The 23,617-nt window shown below is 46.3% G+C and overlaps 2 protein-coding genes across 18 annotated transcripts in view; one reads left to right on the forward strand and one right to left on the reverse strand.

The window, feature by feature from the left end:
* Ccpg1 (cell cycle progression 1) overlaps positions 1-4,411 on the forward strand; it is a 30,939-nt gene extending 26,528 nt beyond the window's left edge. For 2 of the 11 annotated variants that reach the window (XM_006511469.4, NM_001286545.1), the window contains 3 exons: positions 1-1,397; positions 3,403-3,500; positions 3,969-4,411. In XM_006511469.4, coding sequence (XP_006511532.1) covers positions 1-1,397; positions 3,403-3,500; positions 3,969-3,985 — 1,512 coding nt within the window. In that variant the 3' untranslated portion in view covers positions 3,986-4,411. The other 9 variants (NM_001359295.1, NM_001286544.1, NM_001359296.1 and 6 more) reach the window with 6 other exon arrangements.
* Pigb (phosphatidylinositol glycan anchor biosynthesis, class B) overlaps positions 3,372-23,617 on the reverse strand; it is a 24,423-nt gene continuing 4,177 nt past the window's right edge. Inside the window, exons 4-12 of one of the 7 annotated variants that reach the window (NM_018889.3) lie at positions 22,558-22,662; positions 20,124-20,254; positions 17,637-17,777; positions 11,300-11,351; positions 10,346-10,557; positions 9,357-9,421; positions 5,941-6,154; positions 5,462-5,642; positions 3,767-4,366 (exon numbers count right to left, since the gene is read on the reverse strand). In NM_018889.3, the coding sequence (NP_061377.2) occupies positions 4,223-4,366; positions 5,462-5,642; positions 5,941-6,154; positions 9,357-9,421; positions 10,346-10,557; positions 11,300-11,351; positions 17,637-17,777; positions 20,124-20,254; positions 22,558-22,662 (1,245 nt within the window). In that variant the 3' untranslated portion in view covers positions 3,767-4,222. Of the gene's footprint in view, positions 4,367-5,461; positions 5,643-5,940; positions 6,155-8,044; positions 8,240-9,356; positions 9,422-10,345; positions 10,558-11,299; positions 11,352-17,636; positions 17,778-20,123; positions 20,255-22,557; positions 22,663-23,617 lie in introns of those variants that run through there. The other 6 variants (XR_379430.4, XR_870761.3, XR_379429.4 and 3 more) reach the window with 6 other exon arrangements.

Below are 23,617 nucleotides of genomic sequence, written 5' to 3' on the forward strand. Positions count from 1 at the left end.
TCGCTGAAAGAAAACCTTGAGAGGTGTTGGACCGTTACTGAATCAGAGAAGATTACCTTTGAAACTCAGAAGAAGAACCTTGCTGCAGAAAACCAGTATTTACGAATATCTCTGGAGAAGGAAGAACAAGCCCTGTCTTCATTACAGGAAGAGCTACGGCAACTAAGGGAGCAGATTAGATTGTTGGAGGATAAAGGCACAAGCACGCAGTTAGTTAGGGAGAACCAGGTCCTTAAGCAGTACTTAGAAGTGGAAAAGCAGAAAACAGATAGCTTCCTTAGGGAAAGGGAGATGCTCTTGGAGGAGGCAAGGATGCTGAAAAGGGACCTGGAGAGGGAACAGCTCACAGCCATGGCTCTGCGGGCAGAACTTGAGCAGTTCATCCCTGGCCAGGCACAGAGCCGTGCGGAGTCTCCTAGTGTGCAGACTGAAGAGAAGGAAGTGGGGCTGTTACAGCAGAGGCTGGCTGAGCTGGAGCAGAAGCTCATCTTTGAGCAGCAGCGCTCGGATTTGTGGGAGAGACTGTACGTTGAGGCAAAGGATCAACATGGAAAGCAGGAGACAGACGGGAGGAAGAGAGGAAGCAGAGGAAGCCACAGGGCGAAGAGCAAGTCGAAGGAGACATTTCTGGGGACAGTTAAGGAAACATTTGATGCTATGAAGAATTCTACCAAGGAGTTTGTGAGACATCATAAAGAAAAAATCAAGCAGGCGAAAGAAGCTGTGAAGGAGAATCTGAAAAAATTCTCAGATTCAGTCAAATCCACTTTTCGCCATTTCAAAGATACTACCAAGAATATCTTTGATGAAAAGGGCAGCAAGAGATTCAGGGCTCCAAAAGAAGCGGCAACTGAAAAGACAAGAACAGCTTATAGTTATTCCTCATACTCACAGCAGGAGGCACCAAACCAAAACCAGAATTGCAGGCGCCCTTCTGCACAGAGGGATGGAGGGAGAGAAAAGCCCAGTCACTCTGAAGAAATTAGAAAGAATGCAAATTCATATACATACAAGGCCAAGTCTGACTGCAGAGGCACCCATTCCACCAGAAGGGTTTGTTCAGGTATGTTTGAATGTGCTGGACAGGAAGCCATTAGCCCTGTTAATAAGGCGAGTCCTGTTAGGATGAATGACTTCAAACAGCTGATTCACTGGTACTTACTCAATGAACTGGAGACTTTTCACCACTGGAAAGAACTGGATCAGTTTATCAGTCCGTTTTTTCCGAATGGTGTCTTTAGACATGACCAGCAGCTCTTCGCCGACTTTGTTGATGATGTGAAAGGTTACCTTAAGAGCATAAAGGAGTATCGAGTAGAGGATGGCAATCTGGAGAAGTTGGACGGATGTATATATAGACACTTTGGGCATGTTTTTGCCCTGCCATTCGGACCCAGGTCGGTTTACATAAAACCATGTTACTATAATAGCTTCTAAACAGTGCATACCATTTTATTTTATCTTTTAACACTTTGAGCTTTTGGAAATTATATTATAAATTATAATTATTGCAAACTGAAAAAAAGTCCATGTCAAACACTTAGACTTGAACAAATGATTGAATTTCTACTTTAAAAATTTAAAGGATGTGTATGTGTATGTATGTATGTATGTGTGTATGTATACACATACACATACACACATACATACATACAATCACAATTTAATTGAGCCAATCTAGCTTTTTTCAGTATAGTTTATATAATTAAGTGAAATTATTTCCCTTTAATCTTTAACTTAGGAAGCTAGAAACAAAGACTTTAGTGTGAAGCCCGGGTCATGTGGAGCTGCCCAGCTATAATCACTGTCAGGTTTATTGAGTTTAGGAGTACTGGTTACAGGGTTAAAACTGAGAAGGGTGCTGGACGCTCAGGAGCCACAAAATCCCATAATGTTCTTCAAGACTGTCTGTTGTCCTTCAGCTTTTTATTCTGTAACTGTAAATGTCTGTTTACTTTTGAGAGTCAAGTTCCATCTTTATGAATAAATGCAGTGTGCCTATAAAATAATGAGACTGCTTTCTGATGTCTTTAGTTCCTGAAGCGGATGCTTTAATGAGCAATGTTGGAGGCTGCTTTAAGGAAGCGTGGATAACTTCTTGCTGTTCAAGAGTTAGGTGTGCAGAGAGAGGCATGAAGGTGTAGTGACCTCAGGTTGTCTAGAGATGGTTAGAAAATCTTCATGATTGAAGTGACCTTGCATCTAAACTTGCTATGAAACTAGCTTCTGGGAGAGAAGTGAGGGTTGGTGCGTGGATAGAGCAGGGCCTCCCTGGAACGGAAGGTCCTTTGCAGAGGTTGGAGAGATGGAGACCTACTTTACAGAAACCAGGTGAGCTGGCGTGATCAGGAAGGTCTCCCTTTTGCCCTCAAGTGCCTGTCTTGTGAGATGGAGAATTTCTGAAGGATCTTGTCACGGGGTGGGATGGTGCCTAGTCCTCTAGATGACTGGCAGCAGCCAAGAGGGTTGATTGGCAAGGTGTGAAGCCAGCTGTGGTGGTCTGCACATGAGAAACTGATGGGAGTTTGAATGAGGTCATCAGAGGTGGTGAGGAGCAGACAAGATACATTGTCAACAAGTCACATAGCCAGACACTTCTACCTTGTGTAAGGGAAGTAGAAAGTAAGTGGTGTAGGTTCACCTGGAATGACTTCACTGTTGGATGCTGAGATTACTCAGAACTCCAGAAGGAAGCTCTAAGCAAGAGGAACCAGAAGCAACTTGATTTTGGAGGTATCTGTTGACATTTATTTGGAGAGGACGGGTTGGTAGGTACATGGCCATTTCTACTCACTTCGAAGCCAGTCCCCATTGGTCTAGTGCAGGGGACAATGCTATCTGTGCTGGTTAGAGAGAAGGCTAAGCGAGAAGAGTGCAGAGTGATGCACGTGAACCCAGAGATGTCAAGTCAGGTGCTTAGAGCTGAGCGCTGCAGAGCGCTTGTGTGCAGGTCCTGGCGTAAGGCAGTGGAGGAGCCAGCAGGCAGAGTGGGAAGACAGCAGTGCCTGCTCACTGCACTTGCCTGGAACGGGGGAAGGTTGGAGACTGCTCTGCGAGCTGTGTCTCTTCTCTCATTGAGGGATAAAGCCGATGGAGACGAGGCTGGTTGTTCTTATGCTTCCTGGAGTGATAACGGAAACGCCTCATTATTTTATGGTTACATTCCTGCTCCTCGTCACCTGTCAGGCCTCCCCTTCCGGCCAGTGCGGGAGTATTGATGTCTGCCCTTTTTCCTTCAGTGTTGAAATAATACCCCTTTTTCCTGGAATTAGAGTAGGATGTTATTTTCTGTTTTATCTTTTTGCAGTGTTCAGGTAGATAAGTGGGGAAAAACATTGTTCTTTTTACTTTTAGAAAACTGAACTCTAACATAGATTAAAAAAATGTGTTTACTACTTTCAGTCGACCTGATAAAAAGCAACGTATGGTAACTATTGAAAACGCCAGGCACCGAAAACAAGAGCAGAAGCACCTTCATCCACAGCCTTATGAAAGGGAAGGTAAATGGCAAAAATACGGTCGCGCTAACGGAAGACACACGGCAAATCTTGAGCTAGAACTGGGGCAGTTACCTTTCGATCCTAAGTACTGATTTGTGATTAAGTTAGGAAGTTAAGAGCTGTGGATGCTATCTACTTGGTTTGATGTTGAGATGAACTCCCCATGACTGTCTTTATATTATGCAAAAGCAAAGCTTACTAACTTGCATTTTCCTGTAGCTTAGGTTTGTTAAAAACAAAAACTTTTTTTCCTGCTGGGGGGGGGTGGGGGAAATGGTAGTTTTATTAAGGAAGCCAGGCATGAAATAGTCTGTGCATGAAACAGGGCTTGGTTTGAGGAGCTGAGCTCAGCTCACACAGGCATTTCGTGCCGTGTGGAGGTGTGCAGCAGGGCCTGAGGACTGTGCTGAGGCGGGACTCCGCGCTAACATCTCTACTCTCACGCTTTTGTCTCTCTGTGGGTTCAAGAGCCCGTTGGTTTGTGAAGAGCTGGCTGGCTTGTCTTGTGAACTCTCTTGCACACCTGAATGCTATGGAAGAAACAATAAACTGCACCGTGAGGAAAACTAAAGGTCTCTCTCAAGTCTGGCGCCGTATTTGTGTTCTCTGAGAATGCCTCAGGACAGTGTATGGGACAGCTGTCCCCAGTGGCTTCCTCTCATTTCACGGTCACCTACAGTTTCTCTCAGTTATGCCAACGTCTCTGCAGAAGTCCTTACAGTTCAGTTCCCTCCTGTGTTGACCCTGCCGGGTAACCTTCGCTCGTAGACGTGTATGTGACTTCCAGTTCGGCGCTCTGGCCAGTGAGTGTGGAAGAATGTAGCGGCCCTCTCGTAGTTCCCTGAGGTGAGGAAGGTATTGATCTCCTGCAAGCAAATAAAGACATGTTTGCCGAGTGCGACTTCAAGGAATTCTAGAGTTGCCAATTACGATTTTTCTTTTGTGACTTTTTCCTTTTCGAAGCAATTCTGAAAGGCGTGACTCTGGTAGCTAAACATATCTAGTAAGTTACAGAACAGCTGATTTTACTGGGGAAAGGATCAATTATGGGAATCATTATATTTTGTCAACTTTACTGGATTAAGAAACTATTAGACACAGGCAGTGGTGTCACACGCCTTAAATCCCAGCACTCAGGAGGCAGAGGCAGGCGGATCTCAGGGTTTGAGGCCAGCCATTAGGGTGGGCAGGGGACATGGCTCATTTGGTCAACTGGTTGCTGACCAAGCGTGAGGATCTGAGTTCAGACCCCTAGAACCCACATGAAGAGTTGGACGTGGGAGTTGGGTGGGATGGCACGTGTCTTTAGTCCTATATAGCGGTTGGGAGGCAGATGGAGTTCTGTGAGTTCCAGGGCTACATTGTGAGACCCTGTCTCAAAAATAGCTCAGACATGGTGGCACATAACTGTAGCCCTAACAGTGGGTCATTGGAGTGGGGCAGAGAGAGGGTTTGGGAGGCTGTGGCAGGCCACAGTTGTTATGCTCCAGGTTTAGTGAGAAAATGAGGTGGAAAGGGACAGGAGACGGCGTCGATAGACTTGAACCTCTGGCCCTTCCACGTGTGTACACAGAAACATGGTTACACGTACACAACGAGGAAACAATACAAGGCAGTAGTGAAGCACACTTCCTAAGTTTGTAAGTTTTTAAAGCCTTGAGGGAAGACCTGCCCTGAATGTGGGTGACACGTTCCTGTGGGCTGTGGTCCAGGCTGAATAAAGGGAAGAGCAGACCAACCCAGTATGATCCACCTGTTCCACGCTGTTCCACCCAGCACCATGCTGCCTCGGCCACGCTGGGCTGCTGTCCTGAATCTGAGCCGGGGTGAAGCCTGTCTCCTTAAGTCAGGTTTGTCAGGTGTTTGGCCGCAGCCATTAGAGAACCAATTCATACAGAGGGCGAGAGGGGTCGGTGAGGCAGATGGTTGTTAATCGAATGAAAACCTTTGAGTTGACATACCTTCTCCAGAACATTGAAGGTGACCAAGTGAGTGGGGAGTGACGCATTGCTGTGAAATTCTTGTTGTAACCATCTTAAGGGGTTTAAGTAGAACATATCTGCTTCATCAAGATACTGAGTTTTTCCAGTCAAGTCTGGGGGACACTGGAGAAACCGCATGGACAGTGGGCAGTGAACATGGCTGTGGAAGAAAGGGCCAAAGAGTTAGACACCCTGGGCTGGTGAGATGGCTCAGCACTTAAGAGCACTGACCATTTGTTCTTCCAGAGGTCCTGAGTTCAAATCCAGAAACCACATGGTGGCTCACAACCATCTGTAATGGGATCCGATGTCCTCTTCTGGTGTGTCTAAAGACAGCTACAGTGTACTCACATAAAATAAATAAGAGAGAGAGAGAGCGAGTGCAAGCAAGCACAAGCGTCCAAGTTTCCATGTCCTTTCAGGCTGACCTTGAGCCCAGGCAGAACTGCCTTCCTCACCTGTAGTAAGGCGTGGAGTGGCAGGGCATCATTATGAATACTGAGGCCGAAGCTGGGTCAGGACCTCGGGGGCAGACTTTCTGAATGTGATTCATGACATCCAGGGTGCCTCTCTGATGAACTAGGCCAGTGTAGAATGCCAGTGGCACATTTGACAAGAGCAGGAAGCTCAGGGCTGCCTTCCTCCATGTCTTCAGGTGGGCTAGTGAGTAACCTGCATGGAGATAGGTGGGTAAGTGGAACACGGGCAGCTTCCTGTTCCTGTTATCAGCAAATACACTTGTATGATTTTCCATGCAGACATAAGCAGTGGTACTGTGAGGCAAACTCAAACAGGCAGCGAGTCATCTCTGACCACTCGCCACCACTGCACTCTCAGGCAAAGTCTAGCCGCCTAGTCAGTCAAGGCACGGTGTGGGTAATGGCTGTCCAGTCTTAACGTGTAGACTTAAGTCTCTGAGGGCATCTGACATCCTAAGATTTCCAAGGGGATTCTGACGTTTGATTCCAGGACAATTGGAAGGGCATAGTTAAACAGCAATCCTGGACTAAGATTCATGATTTTCTTAACAGGAGCAATACTGCTTGTTCAGACATACCCAGTTAGATCCCACACCCAGTAGGTGTTTTTATTTGCATGTAGTATGGACGTGTAGTTCTCAGAAGCATCACTCCAAGTGCCTACTTTGCTCCTGTTGTCTGGTCCTAAGAAGTGTTGTGCTGAGATGTAGCTAAGTGCCAGGTTGCTTGCCTGGCTTCCATCTCAACACAAATACAAACCGCTCCCGCTCTATGTGAACTAGCTCTTTGTATGCTTGTGGGTTTTGTGGTTTTTGGAATGGGGTTTTACTATGTAGCCCAGGCTGGCCTCAGACTCTCAAATCCTGGGATTCCAGGTATGTGCTATCATGCTGATAAATGTACTAGCTACCTATGAGCCACATCTTAACCCTGCTCACTCACACTGACTGGACGGAGCACTGGAAGGGCTCTAGCTGTGTGGGCCAGACTAGCTGTACCTCAGCTCTGGAGCCTTCTCACTGCCCAGCTTTACCTTTTGCCACACAGTCTTCTCCAACGGTGACTTACCAGGGTGGTTCACATCGTGGAGAGAGTGGGAAGCCCTGAGCTTTCATTTAGTCATTCCATTTCCTGTGCTGCAGTGGCAAGAAATGCTAAACAACCACAACAACAAACCAAAACAAACCAAAAAACCTCACGGTCACTGGGCAGTGGTGGCACAGCAGAGGCAGGGCAGATTTCTGAGTTCAAGGGCAGCCTGGTCTACAGAGTGAGTTCCAGGACAGCCAGGGCTACACAGAGAAACCCTGACTCCGGGGGCTGGGGGGAAGCCAAGGAAAAGTCCCCATTGCCTTCTCTAGTATGTTCTGTCACTTAGAAATACATGTTAATTTTTACATTTTTAAACACTGCCGGGGAGGAAGGCTGTTAAGTCAGTTGTGGTGTTTACATGAGAAAAGCAAAGGGGTAGTTTAGCTGGAGAACCAGTGGGGAAGGGCAAGCTGCGCTGTATCTTAACCTCTGCACAGGCAGAGGCACCAGGAAGTTTAGGTTGCAGCTCTCGTAAGGAAACAAAGCCGTATTTTTCACTGACCACAACCTAAATACTAAATCCCCCAAGAAAGACCTTATAGTGGAATTGTGAACATCAGACATCAAAATTAACTGGAGACTATGTAGTGTGTGATCTCAGTGACCCCAGTTAGTAGGGAGTTGGAGGCAAGAGGGGCGCAAGTTTAAGGCTAGCCTGGGCAACTTACAGCAAGATCTTCTGGTTGAGCAGCTGCTTCCAGGGCAGAGGACTGGGAGGGGTGGCAGGGGTAAAGGTCTTGCCACACAGGCCTGAGTTGGAGCCTAGAGTTCATGCCTCCCAGGTCTCACTAGACTGCTCTAGAACTTTGGTTTCTTCAGTCTCTACCTCCCAAGTGCAAGGATTACAAGGATTACACCACACCTGCTGTTTTGGAGTTTTCAATTTTTTTTCCCCCTTGAGACAGGCTCTTGCCATGCATGTAACCCAGGCTGTCCTTAACCAGCAGTTCTCTGGCCTCGGCTGTTAGAGTGCTGGCGTGCAGACAGGTACCACTTTCCCTGGCCCGTTGGCTTTAGAACACAGAATCCGTCTTGAGGCGGTGCATAAGTAATGTTGATAGACACGTTGGAACTCAGAACAAATGCTCTTCAGTGGGAAGCAAAGGGCTCTACTGGCTGGGAGCAAGCCAATGCCACCTGATTCTTGTTGGCAGTACATCAGCGCACCTCAGCGTTTCTGCTCGGGCTATTAGATAAGACACCAAGATGCAGCATTCACTGTGAGGAACCCGGATGCTGTTATCCAGACTTAGCCTTAGAGGACTGAGGGGTTCTGGCTGGAATCTTAGAGACTGACTACAAAACCTTGCTTTTTAACCACCTCTTGAATCTGACCTGGCTTTTGATTTGCTGTGACCCAAAGACTGGTGGAAGGAACTGCAGATTTGAGGCCCAGGCCTCCTACCTTCCCACTCTTGCCTTGGAACCCTGAAAGCACCGTGTAAGAAGCTCCACCTAACCCACTGGGCAGTGAGAAGGCTCCGGAGCTGAGGTACAGCTAGTCTGGCCCACACAGCTAGAGCCCTTCCAGTGCTCTGTCCAGTCAGTGTGAGTGAGCAGGGTTAAGATGTGGCTGGCAGTGACACTTACATGAAACAGGTTAAAATAGGTCACAAGAACAGAATAAGGCTTAGAGGTGAGTTTTGGAAAGCCTCAACAGTTCTATGGAAAGCTGCACGGTGCAGCAAGCCTGCTGTCCTATCACTGCTGGGGATGGGCTTAGAGGATAATCTGGAGTTCAAGGCCAGCCTGATGACATGGTAAGAATCCTGCATGGGTGTTTCAGCCAGCCAGCCAGTCTTACCTCCTACCCCTGGCAAAAGAGTGGACTGTCTGGTGATCATTCTTGTATCTTACGTAATACAGAAAAAGGCCACTTAGGAGCTAGGCAGAGTGGCTCACATCTGTAATGCCAGCACTTGGAAGGTTGAGGCAAGACGATGGCCCTTGAGTTCAGGTCTGACCGCATAGATTGCTCTAGGTCAGCTCTGCCTCTATAACCAGACAACAGACACCCACAGAGCATTAGATTACAAAAAAGGAAACACTATGGTAATAGTTTGTAATTAGGAAAGTTTTCATTGAGCCTAGTTGGAAATAAATAGCTCCGTGGGCATTGACAGTCTCTTAATCTTTTATTGCTGTTTTGAGACAGGATCTAGCTATCAAAGCCCAGGCTGCCCTTGACTTGTGGTTGATCCTCCTGCCTTTTCCTCTCCGGGGCAGGGATTACAGCAGTGCTGTCAAGTCTGGCTTCTTTTAGCTACTCTTTCTAAAACGTATTCTGTATTAAAAATACTTACCACAGAACACCATGCAGAATGGTAAAACTGGATAGATAAACCTGAATTCTTTGTGGCCCAACATGCTGTAATAAAAGATATTAAGACAAAACATTAATTTTATATTAGTCTGAGAAATTAATGCATTTAAACTATATGATCTGTTTATTTGTCAAGCATTTGACACTGAATTCCTTTTATTTTCCTGATAACTTTTTTACCAGCCAACTCTAGACACTTGTGTTTAAGCCCATGTTGCTGGCATTACAGGTGTTATACCATGAGTCCGACTTGGGAATTGTACTCCTTTTTAAATAGAGTGTGGTGATGTGCTAATAATGTCAGAGTGAAGCCGGGTGTGGTGGCGCACGCCTTTAATCCCAGCACTCGGGAGACAGAGGCAGGTGGATTTCTGAGTTCGAGGTCAGCCTGGTCTACAAAGTGAGTTCCAGGACAGCCAGGGCTATACAGAGAAACCCTGTCTCGAAAAACCAATAAATAAATAAATAAATAAATAAATAAATAATGTCAGAGTGAAATTATAAAGTACAATTACACTTAGAAAAAAATTTATGTATTCAACTAAGTAATATTACTCAAATTTAGAATAAGAATATATTCCTTTAAAATGTTTTAAAATGTTTGTGTGTGTGTGTGTGTGTGTGTGTGGCAGGTGAGGTGCTCACACCACAGTGCACACGTGGAGGTCAGAGGACCAGAACTTGTGGCCATCAGTAGTCGTCTCCTCCTGTGTGGATCGTGGTGACACTGCTCAGGGCCACAGACATGGTGGTGGGTGGTGGTAGGTGCCTCTACCTGCTGAGCCATCCCACCAGTTCCACATTTTAATCTCACAACTAGACAGATGTAGCAGTAGGTCTAAGTCCCCTGAGTAGCACATTTGTTCACCTGACATAATCTCTACTGCTGTATTCTAAGAAACAACTTCCCAATAGTTTCAGAATCTCTTAGTAACATTTAAACATTCACCTGCCTGAACAAAGTCTTACCTGTATACCAGCAGTGTCCACAGCACGGTCAGCAGCAGTATGTGGAGCCTCCTTGGGGCTAGGAAGCAACCGTGAATGAAGAAAGGTAAGTGGGTCCCCAGGACAACTGGGAACCCTTGACTGAGGTACCAGTGCCATGGATGGGAGCCATAAAACGTCCCTAGGTTCTGCAGCACGTTAAATTTCAAGAAATTTAATTGGACCAGCGTCCACTGGCACAAGTGAAAGAGAAAGAAAAATGGGTTAGTGTCAAAAACTGATCTAGGACTTTATAGTATTTGACAGAATCATAACATTAAGTAAGAATTTAATCTAAAAACTCAGGCAGCAGTCTAAGTCTGCGTAATGACATGAGTTCTGGTTAATAACTGTCTTTTTTTCTCTCACCCCCTCTTTCTTTTTTCTTGGAGACAGGGTGTTGGTCTGTCCTGTACATGAGGTTGGCCTTGAACTCAGAGATCCACATGCCTCTGCCTCCCAAGTGCTGGGATTAAAGGCGTGGGCCACCACTGCCCCAGTTAATAACTTGTTTTTGTAAGTACTTGATAGTGTTAATTTGTAAAATGCTAAGTTTTTTAAGGTTTAAATCTCAAATTATGAATAATCATTCACACATACTTTTGTTTTATATCCAATTAGAAAAGAATTTTTTAAAATTGATTTTTCTTTTAATTGTATGTGTGTGCACTTGAACACGTGCCCTCATGCCTAATTGCTCTTCGAGAAGGGATCAGATTCCCTGGAATTGCCCGCAGTTATGAGCAGCTCCTACGTGATGCTGAGACTCTAGCAGTTAGGGAGCCTCGGTGTGGATTCCAGGTGTGAGCCACTACACCAAGCACTCGCCACCACAGCTGGATCAGATACAAAGTGCTGAAAGCCCAGCTTGAGGGTTCAGAGCAGTAAGTGGTTAGAACAGATAGCCTAATTGAGCTTACTCTAATTTTTACTTACTTGGCCAAAAAAGATACGGTCAATTATCAGAGACAAACTGAAGGTTATAAATCTGAAAAACAAAGTAGAGTGGTGACTCACATGGGAGCCTGCTGAAGTCTAGGCCACTGTCTTTGTCCCAGCACGACTCTAAAACGCTTTACAAGCTTGCCAGCTGTGGGGTCGTACATGGTGAAAGATGAGAAGATGCACTTAAGCAAACATTTAAAAAACCCACTATTGTATCTATCCTCAGATAATTAACCCATCAACATAAAAATATAGATACGTATTATTTTGAAATCCTCAGGGTTTAAAAAGTCGTAACTGTAGTGGGTGAGGTGCCAGTGGCTCCAAGTGATCATTACCAGAGCTCAGCTTTGCAGCTCTCAGGGCTGCTGGGAGCTTCATTGGCATCACGATTCTAGGACTAGACTGGCTTTCCTGTGTGTGTGCGCTGCAGTCATTCACGTCTACTGTCGTGGCTGGAACTGTCACGCTGCTTCTATTCCGTTTTATGAGACTCCATTTTTAGTTTTTTAGAACACTGGCTGCTGACAGTATCATAGATCCCATGAGTTGTCAACTTTTCACACCGGAGAGAACCTCAGTAGAGGAACTGTCTCCATGTAATTGTCTGTGGCATATCTGTGTGGCATCTTCTTAACTATTAATTGATGTAGTAGTGCCCAGCCCACTGTGGGTGCAGCCATCATTGGACCCATAGGCCAGGCTGGGTAAGAATGGCAGCTGAGCAGGCCAGAGGAAGCCAGCCAGGAAGCGGCATTCCTTAGAGGCTTCCTTCCTTCAGTGTCTCCCTACAGGTTCCTGCCTTGGCTTCCCTGGGTAATGGATACAATTTGTAAGGTGTAGTCAACCCTTTCCTCCCCACATTGGTTTGGGTTAGTGTTTTATCACAACAACAGAAAGCTAACAAGGAGACACTGCTATATAATTTCGTTTTGTTTTTTGTCTTTGAGACAAGGTCTCTCTCTGTATGTGGCCCTGTCTGTACCAGGACTCACTATGTAGAACAGCTGCCCTCAGACTCAGATCCACCTGGCTCTAGCTCCTGAGTGCTGGGATTAAAAGTGTGTGCCACTATGCCTATCCTTGATTGGTCTGAAATGTACTGAACCCAAGGTTTATATATGTGTATTAGTGTTTTGTGTGTTATGTATGTGTAACATGTACATGGTTGGTGCCCTCAGAGGTAAAAAAAAAAAAAAAAAAGGATGTTAATCAATATGAACTAATCAGTACCCCCAGAGCTTCCTGGGACTAAACCACCAATCAAAGAAAACACATGGTGGGACTCGTGTCTCTAGCTGCATATGTAGCAGAGGATGATGGTCTAGTTGGTCATTAATGGGAGGAGAGGCCCTTAGTTCTGTGAAGGTTCTATGACCCAGTATAGGGGAATGCCAGGGCCAGGAAGCAGGAGTGGGGGAGGGGGGAAGGGAGGGGATTTTCGGAGAGGAAACTAGGAAAGGGGATAACATTTGAAATGTGAATAAAGAAAATATCTAATTTTAAAAAAAGTGTTGATTCGACGACAGCCAGGGCTGTTGTCTCAAAAAACCAGCCAAACAAACAAAAGAGGATGTTGGATCCCCTGGCCCTGAAGTTATGGGCGGTTGGGAATCTGTGTCGGTGCTGGGAACTAACCCTGGATCCTCTGCAGGAGGAACAACTGCCCTTTTTTTTAAAAAATTTTTTCCACTGTGACTCCAGCTCTCAAACTGGATATTTTTGAAGTACCTAGTAGGGTCTTTCATGGTTTGTTTCCAGTTACCCTGTTCTTACAGTTTTCTGTTTTGTGTCCTCTCTGGACATGAGGTTTGATTGATCATCTATGTTGTCGATTTGGTCTTCCACTCTCTTCACAGTGAACTTCTGGTTTTGGTTTGTGCTGTGCTGGGGTCAGCATGGAAGTAAGTCAGTCCTCTGTTGCTGAGTCATTTTTCCAGCACAAAGGTCCTTAACTACTCAAATGTATCTTTTCAAAAGCTTTCCTGTTGGCCTGGGGATGCTCTGGTCATGGGGTAGTCTGTCTGCCTGGCAGAGGCACTGCTGTTTGACCTTTACAGTGAGATCCATGCTTTTCTTGGGGATTTTCTAATAACTTATGGTGGGATGTAGGTTCAACATTTTTTTTTTCTTTTTCAAAGATTTATTATTTATTGTATGTGACTACACTGTTGCTGTCTTCAGACACACCAGAAGAGGGCATCAGATCCCTTTATAGATGGTTGTGAGCCACCATGTAGTCATGTAGCTGCTACGAATTGAACTCAGGACCTCTGGAAGAACAGTAAGTGCTTTTAACTGCTGAGCCATCTTTCCTGCCCTCTCAACATTTTTTTTTTAAAGATAGTTCGGTATGCTCTTTCAAGGCCTTTATTCTAGAACTTGAGATAGGAGTTCAAGGCCAGCCTGGCTAACATAGCAAGTTCCAGGCCAGCTGAGGCTTTGGACACATAGGGGCAGCGCCCCCCACCCCCCAATGTAGATGAGGCACCTGTAACATCTCAGACCAAGCCAGTAGGAAGCACCCGCTTTTAGACTCCAACCCACTCCAAAACTATAGAAGATCCTATCTAGAAAGAATAAAGGTGTGTGAAAAATCCATCACCATGCACCGCACTTGCTAGCCAACCCTCTGCCAGCTCAGCGTAGACAGGGCAGCATCTGGGAACAACAGAGGTGGCAGGGCCAGCACCAAAGCAGCTGCAGCGGTTGCACTTCCCCCTCCCTGCTTGCACTCTTTCTCCTTCCCTTGAATGCTCCCTCCCTGGATATCGTCTGGTCCACAGACCAGCAACTGGCGCCCATGTGGACCATGGCCAGCTGAAGGTACCCCAGCTGGCGACTACTCAGACCCACATCGGAACTCCTGATTAAACAAGACTGTGAATAAACCTCTGACACTTGCTCCATAGTCCCAGACTTTTCTGTGTGTGTCTCTGTGACTCTCCTCTCTCCGGATCCCCACTCTCCCTGCTCTTGCCATCTTAATCCTTCAACCCCTGCTCCTGGCTCCCTGTCCCTTTGACTCTCCAAATCTAATCTTGGACTTAACTCTCCCTGCTACTGTAGCAACTAGCCTACCCTCTCCACTTTTCACACCTTCCCAGCCCCACAATGAGGGCTGCCATACAGCTAACAGGGCCCCGGTCCAGATGGTGGCGCATGCCCAGAGCTCTCTACCCGCCCCCCCCCCCCTTACAGCCCCAGCCCAGCCGGCAGTTCCAGCAACACCCCGTTGCCCAGCGCTCCTCCACAGTGCAGACAGAAAAACAGATATGCTTGCCCTCCCATGCCCACGTTGCTGCTAGTGCAGCTAGACAGAGCACAGCTATCGCTCTGTCTCACCCCCTCTGACTTTGCCTATACCTGATAGGGTGCTACCAAATCGTCTCTCTCCTCTCTGTTCTACTTTTAGGGTAGACCAGCGGGGTGGGGGGTGGGGGGTAGAGGGGTGGGACGGGAACCTGCCTACTAGAGCACACAGCTGGGGAGTGACAGCAGGCCCTTAACCTCCAAATTTTCAGTCTTTATTGGTTGTTGTTCTCTCCCTGACAGGAACACCTAAAACAATGTTTGAGCATCTTAACCCCAAATTTTCATACTTCTTTATTTAAACGTTTATTTTTCTCCCTAGCATTTTGTGTCTTCTAACCTAAAATTGTTCTAAAAATTTTCAATTTGTTTAAAATTTCTTTTAAGATTCAAAAATCAGGGCTGGAGAGATGGCTCAGCCATTAAGACATTGATTGCTCTTCCAGAGGTCCTGAGTTCAATTCCCAGCAACCACATGGTGGCTCACAACCATCTGTAATGGGATCTGATGCCCTCTTCTGGTGTGTCTGAAAACAGCTACAGTGCACTCACATACATAACTAAGTCTTCATTTTTTATTTATTTATTTTTTTCTTATTTTCTTGGTTTTTCGAGACAGGGTTTCTCTGTGTAGCCCTGGCTGTCCTGGAACTCACTCTGTAGACCAGGCTGGCCTTGAACTCAGAAATCTCCCTGCCTCTGCCTCCCAAGTGCTAGGATTACACATGTGCCACCACTGCCTGGCAACAAAATCTTTTTTAAAAAAAAATCATATTTAATCTACTCCCAGAGGTCAAACTACTCTGATAACTACTATTTATTCCTTAATTAACAACCACTTTCCTCTTATAGACAAGCTGTTACTACCTATGCCAGATAGGCAACTAACATGGTGTTTTCCTCCTCAGCCATCCAAAGCAGATAAATCTTTAACTCTTCCCCCTGCTCTCCTTAATGCAACACAGGTAATAACTCCCAACTTAAAGGATGCCTTCCGGGACTAAATTCCTCAAACAGCCTGGCTTTTTCTAGGACCACAAGAGCAGATGACAGTGAACTCACAAGCAAACTATTACACCACTTAACACCACTGCCCACTGGTGCAGACACCCCTGAGGGTGGGCAGACACCCCCTGCTGGGGCTCTGCTCCCTTGTTAGGATGACTCCTCGGTTTCTCTCTCTAAAACAAGAGGCAGTGCTGCCACAACCTCCTTGGAACTGCCTGGGGCAGTGAAGCTGCCTTCATCCAGACACCTTAATTGGCTCAATAATCCCTTGTCTCCCTAGTCCCCACCCCTCTTTACCCCTCTGGCTTATACTGTGTTTTATTTTGATGCTTCCATACCATGCAAAATTTCACTACAAATAACACTAGACAGTCACTCCAATGACTCCTTTCATTAAAGACAAGGTGGAGCTGAGGGACCGTGAACCCTGCCAGAGAGCTGAGTGAGGAAGAACAGGTCTGAGGTCCCAGAGACTCGGGGACATGCCTGAGACGGGGACATGCCTGAGACGGGGACATGCCTGAGACGGTAGGAGCCTCCCTGCTCCCTGCCAAATTCCTGGCCTGGGCTGTGCCACAATTCCCACATAAGGAAATGTGACCTGTGGTCATGTAGGCCCAGAACAGAGTTCTCCATGCTAATGAGATACTGAGGGTTTAACCAATAAGCTTCCCTTCCCAGACATTCCTCCCCGAAAAAGGTATTTAATCTCAGGTCCTCCCTGAGAAGTAGGTAGGCATCCATTTTCCATGATGAACAACCAATAAACAGTTTGGAACCAAGGACTGTCTCATGGGGAGCATGGAGAAGGCCTTCTACCACCAAGCCCCCCCCCCCATCCTCCCACCCCCACCCCCGGGCCCTGGGCTCATCCTCAGCTCATCACAGGTCCGGGACAGCCCCCCACCCCCACCGACTGACCCATACTTCGTTCACCAGCAGTGACTGGAGGCTCAAAGTCAGGGGATACCAGCTTCAGGTTTTCCCACATCTCGGTCTGCATTCCCCTCAGCCCCCCAATGGTGTCTCAGTGCTTCCCCAAAGCCCAGCACCCACCCAGCAGCTGCTTGGGATAAGTGCAGTCAAACTCCCTGGCCTCCAGGGAGGAACTCAGACCCACAAGACCCTGTCTCAAAAACAAACACGTAAGTAAGAAAGAGCAAACCTGACTCTTCCACTGGTCTGTTTGCCTTTGACTATTTCTAAGTCACCTTAGTCATTGTATGTCCTAACACTTTTCTCCTCTGAAGATCTTTACATTCCTTTAAGGGTCAGAGTATGGGGAGCTGGCTCAATAGCTGGCACTCCCCCAGAGGCCAGGCCTCATGCAGGGGTCTGCCATCCTAGTTACTCAGAAAGCTGAGGCAGATGTCAAACCCATGCTCTGCTGGGCAAGGTACACCACACCCACACCCCCAGGCTCAGGAGATAGTTGGGATTTTCTTTGAGATGCTGTGCCAGGCGTCATACCTGGGCGCTCTCGTCCTATTTAACAGTTCCTGTTTCATCGCTTACCAGCTCGCTGGCTTTGCTAACTTTAAACTTCTCCATGTTTCCATTTACTATAAAATAAGAACAGTAGCATCACTTAAATCTAAAAAGATCACAAGGTCATATATGAGCAAAACTGTTTTAGGTCCCATACAAATAGGAAATTTTAGGAAATGAAGTGTGGAAACTCTAAGCAATAGACACGTTTGTTTCACTGAAGTACGATACAATTAATCAGTCTCATAAATTTAGACATCTAAAATAGAATACTGGGTCAGTGACATGGCTCAGTGGGTAGAGGTGTTTGCCACAAAGCCGGATAGCCTGAGTTCAATTCCTGGAACGAATGCAGAGGGAACCACTCTGACCTCCACATTAGCCTTCCAGCATGCACACACTAGAGTGGGAAAAACTTTCCTGAGACATCTGATATAGTAATTTTAGTTGAAAGATTAAAAAAAAAATCTTCCTTATAGTCTTAGTAAGATGTTATAGATGGCACCACAGCCAGACTTACCCTACAGGTAAAAAATGATGCAGAGTCAGATGGAGCTTTCTCTGTTCTTGGTAGAAATGTCTGAAGAGCAGCGGCACCCATGGGATAAGAGCTGTGGGGCGGACCACACAAGCAAGTGCCACCAGGAGCGAGTACTTGACGCTAGGAGCAAGGAGAGCTTGTTACAGGGACAGTGGGAAACTGAGCTTGAAGGCAGGCGACTAATTTCACTGTGAGACAAGAACAAAGTGCAGACGCTTAAGGAAATAGCATGATTATGCAGTGATAGCCTTTTGTGCACATATGACCTTGTGAAGCAGAGGTCTAGCCTAGTGGAAGAGCATCTAAGGCCCTGGGTCTGACTCCACCACCACTCACAAGAAGGAAGGTATTATATTTTTTTTTCAAAATTGAAGTAAATTATACTCATCCGAGAGATGCACATGCATACACATGTACACACGTAAGGTTGTGTGTAAACACTTGTAAGACTCAGTGAGCCTCAGCTCCTGGGAGACCCAACTGAGACTCGAGAACGGAGTTTGTTCTATGCAAAAGCAAGAGGTTTATCTTTCCAGCACACTGGGGTCATCCTGCACCCACAGGAGAGGCGAACCCTTCTCTCTCTTTCATAAGCTTTTTATACAATTTTTGAGGGCAGATTATAGCAACAGCAACTAGGCACAAAATGCTTGGTGGTTCTGGTGACCTTTAATTGGCTGGACAGGGGAGGGGGAATCAGGGACCTTCCCGAAGGCCCAGTGGGAAGTTCCAAGTCAGGGCTTTCTCAGTGTGAGGGTGTGTGATCCCAACCCTCCAGAGACTGAAGCAGGTGGATCATGAGTTCGAGGTGAGGTTCAGCAATTTAGTGAGTGTTCCAAGTGTTGGGATGATAGTCATGAACCTCCATGCCCAGACAAATTTTTTGTCTGTTATATAGCCCAGGCTGACTTCAAACTTGCTGTATAAAAGAGGCTGACTTTCAACTTCTGATCCTCCTGTCTCTGCTTCCATGTTGGCGTTTCAAAAGTGTGCAACCACTGTGCCCAAATAGGGTCATGATGTTTTAACAGATCTACCCAGAGTTTCTCAAACAGAATGTTACATACAGAGAAAGTTGAGCAATGGGTAGTGAGACCACAGTGGACAGGACCTGGATAGGTCTCTCATGGTGATAAAGGACCAAAATAGGGAGTTAGAGACCTCAGGCTATAAAGCACAAAACAGCTGGTTCCCTAAACACCCTTGGAGTCTCCATCTCCTAACTATCTTACATGACTGAAATATTCTAGGCTCAGGAGACCAAACTGAGAAGCTATTTTCTCTGTCTTTTCTTTTCCCCTTATGGTACCCTCCATCCTATTTACAGTAACCTGAACCTAACGCAGAAATAATCTTAGTGGGCATGGTGGCGCACACCTTTAATCCCAGCACTTGGGAGGCAGAGGCAGGCTGCTTCTCTGTAAGTTTGCAGCCATCTTGGTTTACATAGTGAGCCCCAGAAGCAGAAGTAGACCAGGAGCAGCCAGTGAGGCCCTTTCCCAAGACAAAACAAAACAAAAGCCAGGAAAGCTATTTTATCTAGAAGATCTTTATGCAGGAAGAGAGAGTGCACTCTAGCTGTTGTGTGCTTTGAAAGCCTGTCTCCCTTCCATCCGACACAATCTTTTTTTTCTGTTTTTTGACTCGGGCTCTCTATGTGCCCCTGGCTGTCCCGGAACTTTCTCCTTAGATAAAGCTGGTCTCAAACTCAGAGTTATGTCTGCTTTTTGCCTCCCTGAGTGCTGGGACTAGAGGTGTGTGCCAGCATCTCCAGCTTTCAGTACATTGTTTTGAAATCAGATTTGACTGTGATGATCTGTGGGTGTGGCGAAGGGCCTGGTCCCATCCCAGCCTCACCCTTGCCCACTCCTCCCTCCCCTCACTTACTCCCCACACAGCCTGGCATCTGCAGCTCTCTCCAGCTGCGTGCTTCTGCTCAGCCCTTCCTCCCTGATTGGTCTGGGTTTTTCTCTTTTGCCATTCTGATCTGCCCAACCTGTTCTCCCATGCTGGTCAGCAGACTGCAGGAGCGCTCTAAGCCTACCTTGCTTCTGATTGCTTTAGGGAACCAGAAGGCAGTCACAGCATGGGTGAGGTTTATTTATCCTTCTGGCTGACTCCTGGCTATTGCTAAAGGCTAGCCAGGCAGGTCTCCCTCGGGGACCTTCAAGTACAGCTTTACACGGATCCTGGTACTTTCTCCTAGTCTTTGGAGCCCACTGATAATAGACTGCTACTTCAGTAAGCTCTGGGTGCTACAGGATTTCCTGAGTGTTGTCTACACTTTGTAATCATCCCTTTTATTAGCTTCGCTGTACAGGGTGACTGTTTCCTGTGATACTCATTGAAAAAAAACCTTTGTTTCTTCTAAGCCCCAGGAATGCTTGGGAGTCTACTGGATATGCCACGCTGATACTTGGGTTTTAGACTTCTGTCTGCATTTATTAACAGTAACAGCCATCTTACCTGTTCACGGACCTCGAGCCTTCCAGAGGATAGTAGAAAAGGGCGAGGGCAGTGAGGGAGGTCTCCATGGTGTTCGTGAGGGTCCGTGTGCAGCAGTACCATGTGAACCAGGAGCACAGCTGGCAGAGGAACTAACGAGTCAGGAGTGAGTATGGCTGCAGTGGGAAGTGGGAAGCTAGGTGGTCGCGTCTGTAGAAAGCACCAGCCCAGAGGCTGTAGCCGTGGCCACACACTGTTCTCAGCCCATGCCCCCCACGCTCCAACAACAGGTTTGTATTTGTTATGCCATAGTGCTTTTTGAATTTAGAATTTTTTTTCAGGTCTTTTTGAAGGTTTGCACTTGACTAATTCTTACTTCTTGCTAATGAAATACCCACAACAAAGACACTAAGAGTGGAGTTTATAGAATACTGAAACTTCTCACTAGATCATCCGGCTACTGCGCCACCTCCTACCTCACAGTGGCCAGGAGTCAGCTATCCTGAGCATCTATGGACCTTGTTTTGGAAATGCTGCCCTATTTCTTTTTGCTCCTCCTCCTCCTCTTCTTCATATATGTATGTAAAGTCGGTAGTGCTTTCTCTTAGGGGTACACACACACACACACACACACACACACATAAATAATTTTGATTTTTTTTTTTTTTTTTTTTTTTGGTTTTTCAAGACAGGGTTTCTCTGTATAGCCCTGGCTGTCCTGGAACTCACTTTGTAGACCAGGCTGGCCTTGAACTCAGAAATCCACCTGCCTCTGCCTCCCCAGTGCTGGGATTAAAGGCGTGCGCCACCACGCCCGGCTTGAATTTTATTTTTAAGGGTTAGAATTTTGCTATAGCTGATGCTGACCTGGAAGCTAGTCTTAATTGAGTCAGTATCTGGCCCCTGTTATCTCTTTTTCCTTTTTTTTTTTTTTTGGTGGGGGGGGCAAGGCTTCACACATGCGAAGCCAGGTATCCTGCAACTAAGCTATAGCCTTTGCCCTAGCTCCCATATTTTTTTGGTAAAAAATTAAGAGAAGCGAGAAGAGAAGACTCATCAGGGAGCATTTGGTTTCAGGTTGAAAACTAACTAAAAATCAGTTTTCCTGAAGAACATGGAAACAAAAGTATCAGAAGTCTACAAAACCACATCTTAGAAGGAAGGAACTAACTCCTTGTTAAAGCAACGGTGGCTTCTTGTTCTCCTACAAGAAGAGATTTTTCCTTAAGGAGAACTCGGAAGGAAGGTCTCAAAAGTGGGCTGGCATATTTGCTATCATTTCATGTACACCTTTGGCAATGTATATAAAACATAAAAACAAAACAGAGTTGCCATGGAGCTGACTGTGTGTCTGAATCAACTAGCAAGAACCTAACCACTAAACTCATCACTAATCAACTAGCAAGAACCTAAGCACTAAACTAACTTTCTTTTTACAATGTAAAAAAACAAAACAAAGAAGCTAAGAACACTTATTGCTCTATGAGAGGATGGGGGTTTAGGGGGGTCCCAGCACCCCAGGAGGTGGCTCATGGACACCTGTAACTTCAGCTGTAGGGGATCCCATGCCCTCTTCTGGCCTCTATGGGCACTGCATACAGACACAAGATAAAGAAGATAAAACATTCTTTAAAATGTAAAAGAATACATGTCTGCACAAATAGGCCTTTTCTCCAGGTTAGTGATACATCATATTCTAGAAATGTGTTGGTGAGTGGGAAGTCTGGAATTCAGAATGTATTTCCTGATAGAAACGATAAAACCAGTACATCTGTAAATGGTTCGTGTGGACAGAGTCAAGTGAGGAAGCAGTGGTTGTGTGTAATCCAGTCACCCACTGGGGTGTAGCTTGACTTGGAGATGCAAGTATTGAAAACCCATCTTGAGATAAACCAGTGGGGCACACCTTTAACCCCAGTACCCAGGAGGCAAATGTATTTCCTGTGAGTTTGAGGCCTGCCTGCCTGGTCCACACAGTGAGCTCCAGGACAGTCAGAGCTATGTAGAGAGACACTGTTTCAAAAAAACAAAAACAAGAACAAAAATAAACAACAAAAATCCAAACAAACAAACACCCAGAACTTTAAAAAAAACAACAAACAACAAGAACTAAGCTGACAGGCTTTTCCAGGTGATGCCCTCCCCTCACACCCGGAATTTCTCAGGAGAGCCTCAGGGTGGTGGGGGTGAGGGGCTAGGCTGTAAAAGCAGCTTCCAGTGCCCAGAGTCTAAGGATGAGGATCCTGTCAGTTTAGAGGCCCAAGGGCCTCCATAGCTGGCTCCTGGGACTCAGCCTGTCCCACTTGGGGCTCAGTCAGGAGATGGCATACACCATCTGATTATGGAAGGAAGACATTCCAGGAAGTTCTGTGGATCAGCTGTCTTAGGAAGTGTTTATCCCACACATGCGATACACCACACCATATCACACCCCGTCTAAAGTGCTTCGACTTACCACCCATTGTGCCACTTCCTGGTTTTCCAGCTGCTTCAGGAGGGAGTAGAGCCTTATATCCGCTACAGCAGACAGAAGAGCTTGGCCAAGTCTGGGAATCCAGATCTTCATTAGTGAAAAAGAAAGCCAGTTGTTAAGCACATCTTCCTGCTTCATACTGAATTGCCATAAAAATGAGAAAAACCTAACCATTAACAGAAAAACACCTGTCCATCTCCAAGCATATCTGTTCATATGCTTGCTATGTGTGCTTGGCTTGCAAGCTTGCCCTCCCTCCCTCCCTCCCTCCTTCCTTCCCTCCCTCCATCCCAGCCGTCCTTTAGGAAGGCTTTGTCATGTGGCCTAGCTGGCTTTGTCCTTGTTTTTCCTGCCTCAGCACCAAGTACTGGGGATTCACGGGTTTCACACCATACCCCATTTACCCATTTTTATATTTATGTATATCTTACAACACTAATCGTTCACCTTTTGTAATCGTAGGGACTGAACCTACATTTTTAGAAGCAAATTTATTTTTCTGAGCATGCAATAGCTTTTGTTTTTAAGCGAGGCATCTACAGAACTGTATGCTGGGTGTCAGAGCAAGTACTTTATCTGTATCAGCTCATTCCACAGTAATCCTCCGAGGCAGGAATTGTTCAGTACAGAGACCAAGGCACAAAGAGGGAAGGTGATGCTCCCAAGGCTACAGAGCTTGTTAGCATTAATGCCTGGATTCCGACCAAGGTAGTCTTGACACCACAGCCTGTGCTCTTAACAATACAAATTTAGGGCTGGAGAGATGGCTCAGTGGTTAAGAGCACCGACTGCTCTTCCGAAGGCCTTGAGTTCAAATCCCGGCAGCCACATGGTGGCTCACAACCATCTGTAATGATAACTGAATCTCTTCTGGGGTGTCTGAAGACAGCTACGGTGTACTTGCATATAATAAATAAATAAATCTTAAAAAAAAAAACAATAAAAATTTAAAAATCCAGGGCTGGAGCGAGGACTAGTGGTTATGAGTGCCTGCTGCTCCCTCAGAGGTGCCAAGTTTATAACGTTCCTAGCACCCAGGTCA

The sequence above is a fragment of the Mus musculus genome, chromosome 9 (genome assembly GCF_000001635.26).
Source record: "Mus musculus strain C57BL/6J chromosome 9, GRCm38.p6 C57BL/6J".
Classification (NCBI taxonomy): domain Eukaryota; kingdom Metazoa; phylum Chordata; class Mammalia; order Rodentia; family Muridae; genus Mus; species Mus musculus.